The sequence below is a fragment of the Hyperoodon ampullatus genome, assembly GCF_949752795.1.
Source record: "Hyperoodon ampullatus genome assembly, chromosome: 6".
NCBI lineage: Eukaryota > Metazoa > Chordata > Mammalia > Artiodactyla > Ziphiidae > Hyperoodon > Hyperoodon ampullatus.
Genome location: NC_136919.1, coordinates 11,597,340 through 11,616,806, shown reverse-complemented (window position 1 = coordinate 11,616,806; position 19,467 = coordinate 11,597,340). Strand labels below are relative to the sequence as shown.

General features: G+C 39.7%; 1 protein-coding gene across 4 annotated transcripts in view; it reads right to left on the bottom strand.

Moving 5' to 3' along the window:
• The window catches only part of DENND1A (DENN domain containing 1A), a gene marked incomplete at both ends in the record, with an annotated part of 539,637 nt that overhangs the window by 349,057 nt on the left and 171,113 nt on the right, over positions 1–19,467 (bottom strand). For 3 of the 4 annotated variants that reach the window (XM_079705783.1, XM_079705782.1, XM_079705784.1), the window contains one exon: positions 12,821–12,940. The exons of the other annotated variant lie outside the window; for it this stretch is intronic. In XM_079705783.1, coding sequence (XP_079561909.1) covers positions 12,821–12,940 — 120 coding nt within the window. The remainder of the gene's footprint in view (positions 1–12,820; positions 12,941–19,467) is intronic. 4 annotated transcript variants of the gene reach the window in all.

The window sequence follows — 19,467 nt, the reverse complement described above, 5'->3', positions numbered from 1 at the left end:
AGCATCAGTGGTCATTTTGGTAGTTAAAGTACTACCATTTGTGGCATTCTATACTGGGAATCATGTTCTATATGAAGGTAGTTATCATTTTTCTAAATTAAAAAACACATAAACTGTGGTGCAATAAATATTTGGATTGAACTTGACAGGATAAAACTGCAAGAACTACTTCATTAAAAAATACAAAAAAGAAAATTTAAAACACCCGTGATCCCATTACCTAACTAGTCTCATTGTTAATGCTTTGATATTCAACCACCAGGTTTTTTTTCTATAAATTTCTTACAAAATAGAGATATCATATATGAAAATTCATCTCTTGCTTTTTTTGCATAACACTATGTCCTAGATATTTTCCATGTCATTAATCACTGAAAACATAATTTTAATGGTATTAACCTAGCTATCTCCCTCCATTCATTGTTTCTAATTTTTCATTCTATGTGCTATAATAGACATCCTCATACATGTATCTATACATATATTAGAGTTTTCCTTAGGAGATTCCAAAAATGGGAATAATTTTTAAAGTTTTGAATATACATTGCCAATTGTTTTCCAGGAATGTTGCCTCATTTTCCACCCTGACCACAGTGTGTAAGTGCCCACCTCATGGTCATCAAGGATCATCTTCAAGTTGATGTGACCAGGCTCACATAGATTTGGTTATGTACATGCCCACACAAATCACATCTATGACAATGACATGTATATGTTACAACTGGTCTATCCTTCTTTTGATAACTCCTGCACTATGTAATGTTGTAAGGTACCAGTGACTACCTTACCAAGATTTTTTGCCTATATTATCTCTAGTCCTCACCCCAAAAAAAGCAGATATGAGGAAATTAAGGCTCAAAAAGAGTAAATGGAGCACCTAAAAGCACACTTCTACATCAGCTGGACTAGGATTCAAGTCCTGCTCTGACTCCAGACCATGCTCTTTATACCATGCCACCTTACAGCTCATTTTACGTCAGAGATGATCAACTTGCCTCTTCCAACCCCAGCACTGTCTCTTTCTCTAACAATGCCTCTTCAGACAATGAGGCCAGACTAATCTTTAGGGAAATAAAGAGGGACAACACATAGATCTCACAGACTTTGTGAAAGAAGAATAGCAAGCTGCGTGTCTTCTTTAAAAAGCAAGATGGGGAAGCAGTGTAGGACTAGAAGGGTGCTTATACACAGCTGGCAGAACATAAAATGGCATAGCCACTTTAGAAAACAATGTGGCATTATCCAATAAAGTTGAAGATGTATGTACCCAAGACGTTTGGCTATTTAACTCCTAGGTTCATACACCAAAGAACCTAGTGCATTTGTGTACCAGGATATCTGTTCAAAAATGTTCATTAAAGCCATGAACTGAAAACAGCCCAAATGGCCACCTACAGTTGAATGTATGAACAAACTGTAGTATGGTCATACAATATGGAACACCTATATAGCAAAGAAAAGAAACAGCATAGATAAATCTCAAAAATTAAGGAAAAGAAGACTTAAAATAACAATTCCAAATTGTATAATTCAATTCATACAGGTTCCAAGCCAGACAAAACCATACCATATTATTCAGGGATACATACATAGGAGAAAAAATTATTCTGGGTGCTGGAAATTTCTTAACTTAGTGATGACTTGAGTATTTGCTACGTAAGTGTGCACTTATGTGAGTATATATAATATATATGTATACTTATGTATACATACTTATGTGTGTACATATAGTTAAAATCAATGCACTTTCTTTTTGCAGGTTACAGTTCACAGTTTACAAAAGAAAGGCACAGGGTTGTAGTTAAACACTTACACAGCAGATATAACACACAAAGAACTTTATCAGGGCTTCCCTGGTGGCGCAGTGGTTGAGAGCCCGCCTGCCGATGCAGGGGACATGGGCTCGTGCCCCAGTCCGGGAAGATCCCACATGTCGCGGAGCGGCTAGGCCCGTGAGCCATGGCCGCTGAGCCTGCGCATCCGGAGCCTGTGCTCCGCAACGGCAGAGGCCACAACAGTGAGGGGCCCGCGTACCGCAAAAAAAAAAAAAAAAAAAAAAAGAACTTTATCAAGTGCTGTTTTATTAGTCATCACAACAAAATTCTCAGTTAGTACTATCCTCAATTCACCATTGAAATAACTGAGACAAAGATGAATGATGGGGGGACTCCCCTAGTGGTGCAGTGGTTAAGAATCCGCCTGCCAATGCAGGGGATGCAGGTTCCATCCCTGGTCCAGGAAGATCCCACATGCTGTGGAACAACTAAGCCCATGTGCCACAACTACTAAGCCTGTGCTCTAGAGCCCGCCAGCCACAACTACTGAGCCCACGTGCCACAACTACTGAAGCCCGCGCACCTAGAGCCCGTGCTCCGCAACGAGAAGCCCGCGCACCACAACAAAGACTAGCCCCCGCTCATCCAAGCTAGAGAAAGCCCGCGTGCAGCAACGAAGACCCAACGCAGACAATAAATAAATAAATAAATAGATAGATAGATATTCCTTTAAAAAAAGAAAAAAGATGAATGATGGGTAAGTGGAAATATTTTATATTATTAATCCAATTTTTAAGAAGATTAAAAAAATCAAATATAGTACCAATGTTCATTCCAATTTAAGTACTAAATCTGAGGAGAGGACAAATTCAGGGAGTCCCATTGTATGAAAGTTAAACTATCTCTTCAAATAAAAAGACCTGGAATTATAATCTCCAGGGAATTTTAATAAAGAGAAAAAAGATAAAAACAAGTATTGTTTCCAGTAGTTAGGGAACAATGGCTACCTTTACTTAATGAGGATAATCAACATTTAGTATATTTCCACATACTAATAAAAAAGAAAAAGTACAAATTAAAAATTCCTTTAAGATGATAACGAAAATTACTATATATGTGTTTTTTTTAAAACAGATGATGGTAAAAATCCTAGCTCAGCAGAAAACTGGACACTAGCAAATATAGTTTCTTTAGAGTCTTTTTGACTTAGGGTATTTTTTTGTGGCTTTTAGTTTTTTATCCCCCCAAAGACTTGTCATTTTCTTATGGGACTAGAATTTAAAAAATAAAAAATAATTTTTTAAAGGAAACCAGTCATTAGGAGCTCAGGCAAAAAAACTACAGGACACTGAGTTTCACTCAACTTCTTTTTCCACCACACGTTTAAATAAGTTTTAAAATGTCAAGTTTTTTTAGAGCCCAGCATTTTTGCTGCATTTTGGGCTCATTAATACACATAAAGAGCTAGTTAAAATACCAGACTGAATAAATGAACAATGGGACAATTAACCCCACATACAAAGCTCCACCCACCTTACTTCAAAGACATCTGAAATACAATGGATTAGAAACCATAAATAATGCCTCTCAGCATTAATTTTGTAATAAATAGTTTTATATTATAGATAAGGGATTAAAAATCTCCATAGTGGCAGTCTAACACTTGTGAATTGAGTTAGAGGACAACTGCCCTTAGTTTTGCTGAAGGTTACTGGTAGTTATATGTCCCATGAATGAGAAATAAACACCTATTCAATTTCCATTGCATACTACGGCACAGAACTTAATTTTACCTACAACGTTTAAAAATTCCCTAAGTTATTTCTACATAAAGTTTTAAGATGCATATACTTTCTTCTCATTCAGAATGTAATATATTAAAAATCAAAATTTATATTGCTATGTAACTTTAAAAGTATTCCCTTTATGCTACATTATTATTTTTTTTTTTTGCAATTTACAACACAACTCACACTAATAAAAAGGATTACTTTGAAGATATGTCAAAGTGAAAATAGGAAAAGGAAAAGTAAACTAAATACATTATTTGTCATTTGATTTAAATAAGACTTTTGATACTATTTCCATACTTTTATGTTCACTGTTTTCAGAAGTTAATAATTATTTTTCATTGTCAAGAACTGGGTAACAGCTCACACGTTAAGATAAAAAGTAGTTGAGCTTTTTTTTTAAACAAAAATACCAAAGTAGTTAGCTGAATGAAAATTCACTGGAACAAATGCATTTTTTAAAAGAACGTAAGTCTTAGCAAGAAAATTTTTTTTTAGATAACTAAGAGCTTCCTCCCTTATAAATCAATCTCACAAAAATAAGTTATACAGTCAAAAAGATTCTCAGGAAAGAATATTTAATGATATGGAAAGGTGCTGCTTACAATATGATAAATGAAAAAGCTAGGGAGAAAACTATACCTACAGCATGATCCCAATCCAAGGAAAGAAACACATCTAGTCATTATTAGAGTCATAAGATGATAGACTGCTTTTCTTACTTTTCTGAAATTTTCTAAAGTCCTCTAATGAGGAAGTATATCTTCATAATCTCAAAAAATTACAGCTTAAAAATAAGTGACTCATAATTGATTGTAAGAATTGTGGGCTCTTCAAACTTCAGATGGCATAATGAGTTTTCTGTCTGAAATGATGTAAAGAGGTACACTATTATCTCAGTCTTCCGGGGCCTTTCCATGAGGGATAAATGTTAGGCCTCCTACTGCTTCTAAAACTGATCATTGGAAGGGCCAGAAAACCTAAATTCAGACTCTTCTTTGTATTCACAAATCTATCTTGCTCTTAAAATAAGAGTGCAGCTTAGATCCAAAGGGCAATTTTAGGTGTGAAGCATATTGAGTTATTTTCCTTTCTACCCCCTGCCCAGTGAAAAGCAAAGATAAGGCTCAAATAAATACATTCTGCTTATTGTTGCTGTTGTAGGAAAGTGGTTTGCTTGCAGGGAGGTCCAATAAAAATTGCTGACACTCAGACTCAACCAAAAAGCACCAACTGGCCTCTCCTATAGCATGTTTTCCCTGTCTCCCAAAAAGCGTCCCTCATATGGAATTCTTAAGACTCTCTCCCTCAGAAGGCAGGATCAGTTTTACTCGTTTTCCATTCAAACATACCCTGCATCAGATTTACACAAAACTGTATCATTTTCTTTACTCTATAATAGGATGGTTAGATTGTTCACACAGACTGCAATGACGCTGGCCAAAAGCGGATGTGACTTTTTGATGCTAACTGGAGGTTACTGAGTCCTGAAAAACCTTAGTCACAGGTGGTCTTGGGCTTATTCTCCTGAGTTGGAAAAATCATTGCCATATCCTGGACAAGACTCTGGATTGGGGGTCAGAAGATTGCTATTAGCCAGCTAAAGAACTTGGAACAAAAAGTCTTTCCTCTTCAGGTCTCAATTTCATCATATATAAAATGAGGATGGGCTGTAGTACATTATTCTTAAGAGCTCTTTTTTTTTTTTTTTTTTTGCGGTACGCGGGCCTCTCACTGTTGTGGCCTCCCCTGCTGCGGAGCACAGGCTCCAGACGCGCAGGCTCAGCGGCCATGGCTCACGGGCCTAGCCGCTCCGCGGCATGTGGGATCTTCCCGGACCGGGGCACGAACCCGTGTCCCCTGCATCGGCAGGCGGACTCTCAACCACTGCGCCACCAGGGAAGCCCCTTAAGAGCTCTTGAAACTCACCTCTGAGATCATTCTGCAAAGGCAAACAACTGATCATGGCTCTTTTATCTAAATATATATGAAGAGAAACAAACTTTTGAAACCCGTAAAGATTGCTTGGTGGCAAGAAAATAAAATTTGAAGTTTTGAATCAGACACAAAAGAAAGGTATGGCAATAAGCCCAGAGCAGTTCAGAGTATGAGCTCTGGGTTGGATTTTAGGTTCCAAACCAAATTCCTTCACTTACTCTTTGTGAGATCTTGGTCAAGTCACTGTATCTCTTTCAGTCTCCAGCCCTTTATCTCTACAAGGGAGATAATTTCATAAGGTTGAAATAAGAATAAATGAGAATTATGTAAACCACCTGGCATATTAAATAAATGCTGATTCCTCCCTTCCCTTCCAAATCCTCTATAGTGAGCTCTCCTGACTTAAATCTATCCATCTACAAAACGGTATAACATTAGCCATCAGCAGCAGTTGCTAGAGGCAGCAAGATGAATAATCTATGGAGGGGAAACAACAAAAAAGTGTACTCCTGGAGTTCCTAGGGCGGTTTCACTTGCTGCCCTGCACTGAGCTTCGTGAGCATTAGGAAAAGGAAGTGCCCTGCTTTCAAAACAGAGTGAGAAGATACCATGTCTACTGTAATGCCCAACTCATTCAATCTCAAAATGAAAATTTTCTTTTAGCCAAAGTCTTGGATTTGCAAATACTCACAACTCACAGGCTGGTTTCCTTTGTAAAGGACCAGGAGGAGAAAAGAAGCTTTCTCCTATGGTGGGCGGCCCTGAGGCTGGCTGCTGGTGCAGAAGACACACCTGTCCTTCCAACTGTCCAGCTTCCCAGCCCTCAAACAGCAGGCTGCTAGGAGAGCAAGGACAATTTTATTTATCTTCCTTTCTCCCCTTTAAAGGTGATTTTCTTAAAACTGTACAGCTTGTTACTATTGTTGAGTTGTGACTCCCTAGAGGATTATACATTTCTAAGCATGAAAGCATCTGTGTGGCAATAAAACATGCAACATTCCCAAACCACTTCATTTTTTTTAATTAAGAAAAAAAAAGTTACAGCCTCCCACAAAGTGATGTTCCGATGAGCACATCCCCCCCTCCCCTCAAGCCTTTCAAAATACTCTGAGAAAGGGCCCTGGGCCTAGTAAACCAGAGCCTCTGCAAGCCCCATCCCATGGGTTCAGTTTCTGACAGAGCCATGTGCCAGGACCCACAATGAGTGGAATTATAATCTGCGCAGCAATCAGGCCTCCTCCCAGCTGATCATCCAGAAAACAACATTGTACCCATCATACTTTTAAGGGAAGGAATTAAAAAGAAACCAAACAGCCCCAGAGAGATGGAAACACTCGAAAACCAGAGGAAAGTCTTCTGTTAAATAGTATGAAAGATCCAGGTTTCCCAAATGGCATTTAAGGCGTTGGGAAGAAAGGCTGATTTCTCCCAGAGGGGCCCCCGCTTTGATGCCCAAACTGCCCTCAAACATCAGGCTGTGCATTTTTTGTATAGCAGGATACCCTCAGGCGAGACAACCATAAATAGCTTAAAACAAGAATAGGAGATTCCATCTGCTTCTGGAGTATTTCAGCAGCACCTGCTTTCAAGGTAAAAATCTGGGAGCTGTCCCCACAGCCTTCCTTCCCAACTCCCTTCCCCATCCCCCGTAGACTTATTTTAAACCAAAGCAGCTAAAACACAATCCAAAAGGGCTTCTGCCACTGCACCTGCCTAAGGAAAGAGTCCTTTGATTTTTCTCCTAAACTGTATGTGTTGGAACAGTTAGAGAGAGAAGCCAAAGTTCTCAAAACCAGACTCTATTACTTCTAGCTTCTTTTTCTCTGTGAAAACTGAGCTTTCCTGTTTATAGTAGAAATGAGTACAATACAGATGAAAAAAGGATGCGACAGTTGTTCCTGCCATTAAGACAGAAAGTGTTCCAGAAGGAGGATGGTTCTCACTTAACACAATTAACGTTTAAACATAAGCCCACATGCCAATTTGCATGGCAAGAAGGACAATAACTCCCCATTGAGGGCCAAGGAACATATTTCATTAAGGTATAATTTAAAAAGAAAAAAAACTAAAGTTGAGGCTTGAAAATTCCAATCTAAATCAGGTGTTACTCCCAAAGTGATGTGCAGCATCCCTCTAACAATAACCAGAAAACCCCAAGCCTGTGTAGATAGCAATTTCATGTACAAAAGCCACTTTACCCTTGGTGTAAAAACAATATTTCTAACGCCTGCCCCAGACCATCGCATGGCACACCATTTTCTATGGGATAAATTCAAAGTCCTGAGCATGTCCCACAAGGGCTTTCACAGCCTGGCCCCAAGACTTGTATGGCATCATCTCTTGCTATCACCCTCTCATCAGAATTCTCATCATTCTTTCATCTTGCTATACCTTTCATTTCTCTGGGCCTTTGTGTACCAGTTCTCACTGCCCAGAGAGCTTTTCTCCCTTTCTCCTCCAGGCAAGCCCCCATTGATTCTCTAAGACCCAGTTAAACTGGAACCCATCAGCAACACTTTCTCTAATTCTCCAAGTCAGACATGGGCACTGCCTAATCTGTGACCCCAAAGAACCCTCTACATACATATTTTTTTAAATAGCACTTATCACATTATATTTTAATTACTTGTTTACAGAGTCCCTTCCCAAAGATTAAGTGGCTCCTAAGACAGTAAGTGTAGTAGAAGTGAAATGGGAAGTGGGTATCAAAATCAGAGGTGGCCTGGGAACAGTGCACCCAGAAATATATTCAATTTTATATTTGGTAAAGGACAAAAAGTATACATTGTTTTCAGTTTGTAATACCAAGTTCAGAAAATTCAGCTCATCAAAATCTTGGATGAATGTGACATCTGAAAGGTTCTCATATGGAGAGCTGGGGCTAGATCTCTGTGTCTATTTTAAGGGACCCCGAGGTAAATAAAGGCCAAAGACCACGTGTTATTCATTGCTCATTCCTGATATATACTAGATACAAAGATACTAATTGAATAAAAACTTTAAATGTTAAACTAAAAAAATTTTAGATACCATCTTGATGAAACAAGTTATTTCTTCCCAAAATGTATAATAGGTTCTGAACAATCCTATTTGGGTATAAAGATAGTTACTCAAGCTTTCTCAAGAGCTGAAATAAAATCCCTATATATACAGGGGAAAATTGTAGAACACAAATATTTTTAAAGTTCCTTTATAAAGAGTAAAGAAATTTAATATTGTATGGCTTATCTTCCATAATCTACTCCCCCCAACCCCAAGCAATACAGTTATGGCTTTGAACTCTGGCGTTCCTTCTGTTCATCCAAAACCAGAAGTTGGCTATAGATAGCATATTTCATTACAGTTTTAGCCTTGATGGGGCATGTGTTATTTGGGCAATAGAAGCCACGAAAAAAATGATCTAGGTCACTTTGTCTTATGATATTTGAAAGATTTCAGAGGTAAATACTTATTATATCTTAGACTCAGATGGTGCTATATAAAAATGCTAAAATACTTTCTCAGATTCCTGGGTTTATAATGAAGAACAACTAACTTACCCATAACTCCTGTTCTCCTAGCTGGTGCTTTTAATCTAGTATTAACTAGATTATTTAACTAGCAGCTAGTTAAACAATATAATGGTGACTCTCAAGGTAAATTAAAATGCTTTAATAGAGAGAACCAGTCAATTGTGGGAAGAAATAGTGCATTTGACTTTATATACCATGGTACTTTCATTAACAAGACTTATACTTCAGTACAACTACATCTCTGTCAAGGTTAGCTGGTGACGAGTTCAAACCAACTTTGAAAAAATGTTTAAAAATAAACTCAGAGATTCAATCTTTCATAAAACAAGTATTACTAAGTGTCTACTATGCGCAGACATTCTTAAATACACTTTGGGTGTATTTGTGAACAAAACAAACAAAGGTAAGAATTCCAAGCCTTCATGGAGCTTACATTCTAGGGGGGAGGAACAGACAATGCTCCTAACAATGAACCTAATAAGTTATATTGAATAAAGGATGTCTAAGAACCTTTCATTGTGAAATTAAGTTCAAATTTTGTAAATACTGATGACCTAGTCCTTTATGGACATAATGTCTGTCCACTGTGTCATTGAATCTCCACTGTGACACAAAGGTGCACCTCTTATGACTAACATGAATTGTTTGGTAATATGAACCAATCACTGGATTTCATATTTTCTCTTTGAATTACTGTCCACTGTGGCCTGTCCTCTCACTCAGAGCCCTCAGTATCCGTTTCCTGTTCTTCCAACCGAATGGAATGGATCTCCCTGTCTCTGAAAGCCATGCACACAATATCTTGGTCGAGCACTACACTAAGTGCTGGGGATACAGAGTTGTTTAAGACACAGTCTTTACCCCTAAAGAGTTAACTGTTCAATAGGAGAAAGACAAAGGAAGATCAAGGCTTATGAGTGTGTAACTGAAGTGTGCAAAGCATGCTGGGTGCATCTAGAGGATGGGATGATTACCTCTGCCTGGAGAAGGCTACTCTGAGAAGTGCCCAAGCTGAGTCTGGGAGGATGGGTAAATGTGTGAAGGCAGAAACGTCCAGTCGTTCATATGGGCCAGGAAGCATATGAGCTTGGGACAGCAGCCAGAGAGAAAGTGACCCTAAGAAGCTAAATCCTAGCACAGCGGAGGCTATGTCTGCACGGATGCCATCACTAGGAACTACATCCCGGGAAAAAATGGAAAACGAAAGTAAAGGTGGCTTCCGAGCAGACTTGAGCTAGAGTACTAGGCACACTGAGAAGGGTGACTGGACCTCAAGACACAGGTTAACTAAAGGAAGGAGACCAAACAGCAAAAGAGGATGATACTTAAAATGTAACCCAGACCCAAATCCCACCCATGTTCTCTTGGCAGACTTCTCCACTCTCCACTGGACATGTCACCAACCAGTCGTCCAGGGTTAACAGAAGCCGTTCCACTCATATGCTAGTCTTGACCCAGCAATGTTTCCAAACCAAGCACAGGGAAAGTGCCATTTTGTGTGCCCTGTATATAAGCAAAAGCTGGATAAGATAAAGAGAGCCTTCCGCCCTCATGTTAAATACCCATGAAATGCATGTCCCAGTATTCGCAGAAGACTATTTTTAACTACAGCCACTATCCTCTGGCACTAGATTATCAATAGTAAGAAGACATTATGCCATGGGATCGTTCTATGTGTTATATATAGCATATTATAGCATGATCATCTGTCTCCCCAGCTCGTCTTGGGAACTCTTCAAGGACAGGGACTAGCTAATAGTAGGCATTCAATTAAGGGCTGACAAACAAATGAATGAATTAACCCACCAAATTTTTTTCCATAGTTCCAAGCTAGTATAACAGACAGAAAACACACAAATTGCTGTTATTTTTCATTCTAAATGATGACAGCAAGAGGCTATTCAACTAGCTTCTCACAAACCTGAAGTCCATGGCCCTACATGTAGACAGACACACAGAGACAAATGCCAGAATCAGATGCGAGCAATCTTTAAATTTAAATTTTTAAATAAACAGCTTTCCACCCTCTGAAATTTGCTGAGAGAATGCAATAATGGCAATTCAAGAGTCCCCTTTCCCCCGACACACACATCCAAGCTTCGAAAGAAACATCATAACCCAAAACACCATGGGACAAAACCCTTCCTGCAAAACTTCAAGAACTTGGTTTAAACCCTCATCTCCTCTGAATGACTACATAAATATGCAGTGTCCTAGCCAAGGCTGAAATATAACATTAGACAAAAATGGAAGAGAAAATTTTCTTGAAAAAAACACTGTTAAATAAAAAAGTAAGTAATAATTTACATCAGAGTCTAATACCCTGGGCAGGCAATCCTTGGGCCTAGACTACTGAGGTGTGCTTGAGAACAGCAGCCTCACAAAGCAGCCGGGTTTGTGCCTCCTTCTTAAGCTCTTTCCAGCAGTTGTTCTCTAGTGCCCAAATTAGATGCTATGCTTGATGAAGAAGAAAGTTGATTTCACTGATTAAAAATAATAATGATAGGGGCTTCCCTGGTGGCGCAGTGGTTGAGAGTCCGCCTGCCGATGCAGGGGACACGGGTTTGTGCCCCCGGTCCGGGAAGATCCCACATGCCGCAGAGCGGCTGGGCCCGTGAGCCACGGCCACTGAGCCTGCGCGTCCGGAGCCTGTGCTGCTCCACAACGGGAGAGGCCACAGCGGTGAGAGGCCCGCGTACCGCACAAAAAATAAATAAATAAAATAATAATAATAATGATAATAAGATTTGTGTAGAGAAACGCAGAAGTAGCAGTCCTGACTGACGGTTATCAAGCTCAGGCACTTCGAAAGTCAGCCCTCACCCTCTCATGGTGTGAGGGTGTGTGTGTTTGGGGAGCAGGGGGGGTCTCTTCCTAGTGAGGAGGAGAAGAAAGTGCAGAGACTAGTACACCAGAGAACTACCCTTTCTGGAATTCATAGAGAGTCTGGCCTCTTATCCCCAGGCCCAAGCCTGGGGACCCGGGTTTTGTCAGGGGCGCCTCCCTGCTGTCCTGCGCGGAGCTGTTGCACACGAGCAGAGAGAGACAGGAGGCAGGCCCCTCTGACACCTACTAAACCGAGGCAGATGGGGAGGAGGGTGTGTGGGATGCCTTTACTTCCCCCCTCAGGAGGCTCCCAGCAGGAGCCCAGAGCCAGCAGCTCCAAAATCAGATTTCCACACATCCTCCCACCCCAGAACATGCCTTACGTCTCTGGCAGGAGGAGACGGAGCAGTAAGCAAGTATGATTCTCGTGTACGAAGGGGGTTTTAGAAGAGACCTGGAGAAGGCTGCTTACAGGATTCTGCACTTTTTTCAAACCTCCACAGAGGGAGCCAAGTTGGGAAACAGTTACTCACTCATTGACCCAAAGGGGGCAGGGGTGTTACTCTGAGAAGGACACAATCAGTGTCTGCAAGACGTCCTGAGCTACAGACACATACTTTATTAATAATCTTACATACACAAAATGTCCAAGGGAAAGCCTAACAGGCTAATTTCTGACAGCTCCAGATAACAGCAGGAGGATCTGAAGCCATGCTGATTCTCCAGCTTCTACACACTCCCCAGAAGCAATGATCCCTTTTCCCACCCAAGGGATGTGATACAAATAAATAAATACAATTATCTGTAGAACTTAAAGTGCAAGGACAACATTGTGAAGTCCTTCGCCTCAAGTGCAGTGACTTTTGGGAAACAGATAGGAAAATAAAAAGAACAGCTGGAAAATTTAATTACAGAAGAACAACGCAAATGCTGACATTGTTTCATAGAACTAGCCAATAGCGAAAGCCATTTTCCTTACCTTAAGATACAGAAGCAACTCTTGGCTCCTGAAGATAAGCGGCAGAACCCGAATCTCTGTTTGCTGTCAATGTCAGTGAGCACAAATGTGAAGTTCTGGCCAACTTGGCTAACTGTGAGGCTGCCGCAAAGACAGAACAAAGGGGAAAATGAATGTGCAGTAAGTTTCCTGATAAAGTATCTAATCACAACAAGTCGTTGAACCTGTAACATTTCCTTTCTCAGTGGAATTCTTTATAAATGAACTTAAAATTTACACACTTCAAGGGAACAGACTGTGAGCCAGTATTTAAAAACAGAAAAAAAGACAGCAAGCAGTGACCACGTCATCACAGCTACCAAACCTCCTACTTGCTGAGCTCAGGCAGGTGTCCCTGTTGATCACTGCATCCAGTTCTGAAAGGTGCATTCTATTAACCTCATTTTATAGATGAAGAAATAACCTAGAGTGGCACTGCCTAAGGTGCCAGCTGGTAAACTGCAAAAAGCTGAATTTTAAACCCAGACCCATCTGACGCCAAAGCCCTCTCTGCCAGCTCGCTGGTAATGATGCTCACTTGATCATTCCTCTAGTTCAGAAAATAACAGGGATTGCAACAGCAGAACTGAAGTACCAGCCACAAAGTTAGACACTTGATATTATACCATCTCATTGACTCTCCCAGCAACCCTGGAATTTAGAAGATGTTCCCATTTTACAGAAAAGGAAACTATAGAACTGAATAGGTAAATAACTGAATCAAGTTCACAGAGCTACTAAGGGGAGGACCTGGAATTCAAAAGAGGGCAAGGTTAGCTGTTATTTTCCTAAATTCCTGTATCTTTCATAATTTCCAAATTTATGAGGAATATATTTTATATCTTACAGGACAGAAATAGCAAATGTCTTATCAATGCAAGGTATGTTCTAAGAAATGGAAACAAGGTTTTAAAGAAAAACATTTACGATAAAAGCTAAAACTTCCTGCATCAACACAAAAATCAGCAAACCACACATAAAATAGAAAACATCTGCTTTAAAAAATTAAAAAGCATATTACTAATCACATTAATCTAGAAACTCTTTTTTAAAGTTACAAAATGTTTTTAAAAATCCACTTTTTAAAATCAGTTTACCAGTTAGCTTAGATTCCTTTTTAAAAAGAAGTTAAATATTACAAATTCTAATACACAAATTTATGCTAACATAATATTTTAGAATGTGACATTGAATTATTCAAAGGAACTCATTAACTAATATTGTATCTTATACAGAACATATTTTACAAAATATACTCAAATTGATAAAATATTCAAATTGATGCTCTCACCTATAATCTGTTATAAATTGTCAGTAGAAATGAAAAATCATGGTTCACCAGGCCTTTTCCAAAGGCAGACTGATTGAGTTTTTTGATAGGATGTGAATTAAGTTTTCAAATATGGATAGCCTTTTTTTCTAAAACTCCCTTATACAGGCCACATCAGAAAATTAAAGAGACTTTCAAGGTATTCCAGGACAAAAGGTCAATGGACCCTACTGGTCATATTAAAGGAAACAATTCCAGCCCTCAAGGAGTGGTTAGAGAGTACAAGAAAATAATTCAGAAAGAAAAGAATGTTCCAACTCTCCTTTTTAAACTAGGAAGGTGAACAAAAACAAGGTAGCAATTTAAAAGCAATGTGGTAATAAAACAGGTGTAAGTAAGTAACGCTATCCCTCCACCTTACACAAGCCAGGAGAAGGAACATATTTCTATAAAAGTTATAGAGCTGTCAAGGGGACACCAAACTACCTTCTTATGGCTGTTATGTTTTATCTATAAAGCTTGGATACTGTGTTACTATGGTGATTTAATACTATGTTTTAAAGGGGGATTATATGATTAATTTTAACAAGGTTGAGAACTAAAGATGTGTGAGAAACAGGATTCTAGCTCACATAATTAAAGTGATTGGGGAAAAAAGTGGGCCTCATTGGGGGAGGGGGAAAACCTGTATTATTGAAATATTTAAACCAACAGGTCAGGGTGATTCTAAGTTACAAATAAGGTCATGCTTTTATGAAATACTATTATGTGATCATATAAAATATGACTGTTCATTATTTTAACTCAGGGTTTGATTTCACTTCTAGACTGTTTAAAAAGAAGCATCCTAGAAGGAAAGGGTATTGATAGGACTAGATGAAAAGAAAACACCCAGGATTTCTAGGAAAAGGACACAGAAGGAACACAACTTGGTTTGTGATTTGAATGTCATTAATTTCTCTATTATCTTTTCACTACCTTTAAAAAGGCTGAAAATTCTTTCAGCTACATTGTAGGCTCAAAGAAAGATTCATTACTCATTTACTTCGTTCAAATCCCAATTCAATCACTTGCTAACTGGGCCTTAATTTAGCAAGTTACTTAACCTCTAAGTAGCTCAGTTTCTTCTCCTGGAAACTACCACCCAACCCAAAGCATATTTGAGGAATAAGTGAGATAAGCATTTGGTATAAAGGCTAGACCACAGTAGGAACAATTAATAAAAGAGATACAAGCTGCTACCATCTGAATGAAAACTAAAATTCATGTTAAAATCATCCACTTGTTTAGAATCTTCCTGACTGACTCAGCTTTGTAATACTTGTAAGTGGAGAAAGGAAGGCTGCCTTTCAGCAAGGGGGGGGTCCTCTGGGTGACCAAGGCAGTTACTCATTCTTGCATTAAAGTGAAAAAGATTCTTTTTGGGTTGCCACAACTTAGAAGGGGACACATTGTTCTCAGTTGATTCACCTTTTAAATTCCTAGTAGGGTGAAGTACAAGTCATCAAGAGCCCCAGACCATTAAACTCTAAAATATTTTTTCCTTGGACACTCAAATTAACAGTCAAATTGAGTTCAGATTAACTCAAAGGAGTCTTCAAGGAATTTGTCATTCCCTCTCTACTATTTCTCCATAAAAATGACTTTGGGGAAAGGGTTGGTTTCCTTAAAGGCTGCAGTTTTTGTGATTACCTCCAGGATCAGAATCCATGCACTTTTTTATAGGAATCAGAGATTTCATGATGATTAAAGGTAGCGGGAATCTTAGAAACCATCTCGTCCAATTCTCTTGTTTCATAGATAGGGAAACTGAGGCTCAGGGTGTTTTGTTGTGGTGGGTTTGCTTTTTTCAAAGTAACCAGGACCAAAATAAAAACCCAAGCCCAATTCGGGTTCAAAGTCCTTTCCATTCTGCCATGCTGCACCAAACACGATGAAAACCCTCCCAAGAAGTTGTCAACTCGGCATGTGAGGAATTCAAATAGTTCTCTCATCAAACAGACTAACTATACTTCCCACTAAGCAAGAGAAACCAAATTTGAGTATTTCCAGAATTAAGCCAGGAGACCAGGACCAAAATGACCCTCAGCTGTGCTTCCCATGCCTAGGTGAATACGGAAAACAGAGGAGAAAAGTAATGACCATTCCAACCACAGACTTTAAAATTCATGCTGCCTCTTAAATGCCTGTCAGCCACTCAAGACCCCTCCTACAGCATTTTGCCTAATATTCAAGTTATTTATAGGTTCAGTGTATAAATGGCATGAAGCAAGTGGATGGATAGTTTGATTCCAATCTTCCAGTGAGAAATCAGATTTTCTATATCAGCCTCACTTTTAAGTTTAGTTACCCATCTTACAAACTGAGCAACTATATTGGGCACCGTAACAAGTGCTGGATATACAACATCCATCCTGCTGTGGAGCTTCCTGTCTAGTTGGAGAAGCATAATAAACTCAAAGCATACAGCTTGTGTTAGTGTTATATGAAACGAAAGAAAGAACAAAGACAGAAGAAAATGGAAGAGAAGGAAAAGCCCTACTGAGACAATGTGGTCAGAGACAGCTTCTCAAAAATGATGACAATACTGACCTAAAGGATGGGATGGAGCAGCCACTCCACAAGCAGGGCACTGGGTATTTCAGGCAGAGAAAGAGCTGCACAGAGATTCTTCAGCTGGAAAGAGCTGGGCATGTTCAAGGTACTAAAAGGTCACCAGTACAGTTAAGGCCCCAGAAACAAGGAGGAAGTGGCTTAAGAAGGTGCTAGATAAAGCAAGCACCAGATCATGCAGAGAGCCCCATAGACCATGGTAAAGAATTAGGATTGGCTGATTGATTGATTAATAATGGCAATGGAAAGGTACTGAATGATTTTAATCAAGAGAATAACAGTCTGGCCTACAGTCCTAAAATTTTTATCTGACTCTTGCATGGAGAACAGTTTGGAAGAAGGCAAAAGTAGGAACAGAGAAAACAGTCAGGAGGCTAGAGCAATAGTCCAGGTGAGACTGGATGGTGGCTTAACTCTTGTAGTGAGAGTGAAAATGGATCAGGTGGATAGATCCAAGTTAGAGCCAGCAGATGGACTGAGATGGAGTAAAAAGGCAGCATATTACCATTTAATGGTAGGAAAGTCTGACGTGTTTGGGAAGAGTTCCAAGAGTTTTATTTGGGACATGTTAAGTCTAAGAAACCTGTAAATAGAAATGTCCAGTACATAGCTGAACATACTACGTAGGAAATCAGGGGAAAAGTTTGGGCTGGAGCTATAAATTTGGAAATCAGCTATACAAAGATGGTATTTAACACCATGGTAAAGGATAAGATCACTTAGGAAGAGAATTGAGAGAAACAGAAGAGGATCCAGGACTAAGTTACAGAAATACCAATTTAGAGGATGGGTAGAGAAGAGATCATCAAAGAAGAAAAGAAGAACCACCAGGCAGAACAAGCAGGAGGGAGTGGTCGACCAAATCCACAGGCATCAAGAAAAGAGAAAAAAAATGTCGATTGAATTGAGCAACATGGAGGTTTTAGACAGTCTTGATAAGAAAAGCTCTAGTAGAGTGACAAGCTGAAGAGGGCTGAGCAATAAATTAAAATGTGTAGGGCTTCCCTGGTGGCGCAGTGGTTGAGAGTCCGCCTGCCGATGCAGGGTACACGGGTTCGTGCCCCGGTCTGGGAAGATCCCACATGCCGCGGAGCGGCTGGGCCCGTGAACCATGGCCGCTGAGCCTGCGCATCCGGAGCCTGTGCTCCACAATGGGAGAGGCCACAGCAGTGAGAGGCCCGCGTACCGAAAAACAAAACAAAAAAATGTGTAGGTAACTCTTCCAAGAAGTGGAGAATTAGGCAGTAATTGAATGGGAATGAAGAGTGAAAGATGGGTATTATTATTAGGATGGAGGAATACCAGAGCTTGTTGTTAAGCTGTTGGGAATGATTCAATAGAGGCAGAGACTTATAATGCAGGAGAAAGAAGATGAAACAGTAAGGTTTGGACTTTGGATTAGAATCCCAGATATGCCACTCACTACGGATGCGAGCACAGGCAAGTTACTGCACCTCTCTGAGCCTCATCTCTAATATGGGAATAATACTTACCTTGCAAAGTGGTTTTGAGGATTAGAAATAATGTATACAAAGTAACTGGCATCTAATAGGTACACAATGAAAATAATTACTATTGTTATGAAATTATAAGATTTGAGAGAGGGAATAGAAATATTTTGCTGTTCTGCTTATGACAGCTTCCTAGCAATGACCTGTTGGGCCACCTACTGCAAGGCGTCCATAAGAGCTGCTTCTCCTTTCCTTCACTGTATATGAGACATCAGGCAGGAATCAAGTTTTATCAAACTACCACATCTCCCAACCTTTAGCTACATGAGCCTCAAAGTTTCTTTCCATAAACACAACTTCCATCTGCCTAAGACTCCAGTTTTTCACATTCCCTGCTCAAAGATCCAAGTGGCAAAAATGGCATTGACCCAAAATGCCTGGGGACCAAGAGTAGGTCACACACTCTGCTCGAGAAACTCACTGGATAATTCTAAGAAGAGAGATCCCTCCACTCCCTCATCTACATGAGCCCGACAATGTAAAAATGAATCATAACTGGAGAATGAAAATGTATCAAAACAAAACAAAGAATCAAAACTAGAAGGAACAGCAGAGATCTAGTTCAATTCCCTCATTTCATCCATGAAGAAACTAAGGTACTCATGGGAGAGGCCACTTGCCTCACGGCACAGAGCAAGTCAACGGCAGAACCAAAACTGTAACCTAGGTCTCCTGGTTGATACCCCAATGCTTTGTCCACTAAAGCCCAATTGCTTCATGGTTCTCAAATGCTACAGAAAATGACCATGGGGCACAGCTTAACCAAGAGCTTAAGCTAAATCAAGGGACTAAACCAAGGGTGGAAAACAAGGGATGCAAGTGGCCAAATGGATTCAGTTTTGAAAAGCACAGCAGGATGAATGCATAGAAGTGGAAGCGAGAGGAGAGATCTGGGCAGACATATACTAATGCACTAATCATGCGCCTTAGTTTCATTTTCTTTCAATTATCTGAATAAAAATGGGTTTCATTGTCTTCAGTTATCTGAAATTTCTGCTTTTTTACAATAACTACATATTGCCTTTGAAATAAATGTTAAAGAGTTTGCTTGGTGACTTTCTTTGTGGTGTGATGGATCTAACAACGGCAGTATGATATAGAACAAATATGATGGAACTGGAAGTCAGACAAACGTGGGTTCCCACAGCAGCTCCGCCACTTACCAATGGTGGGACCTTGGGCACATTAGCGAACCTATCTGAGCCTCTGTTTCCTCATATGCGGCATTATGATAA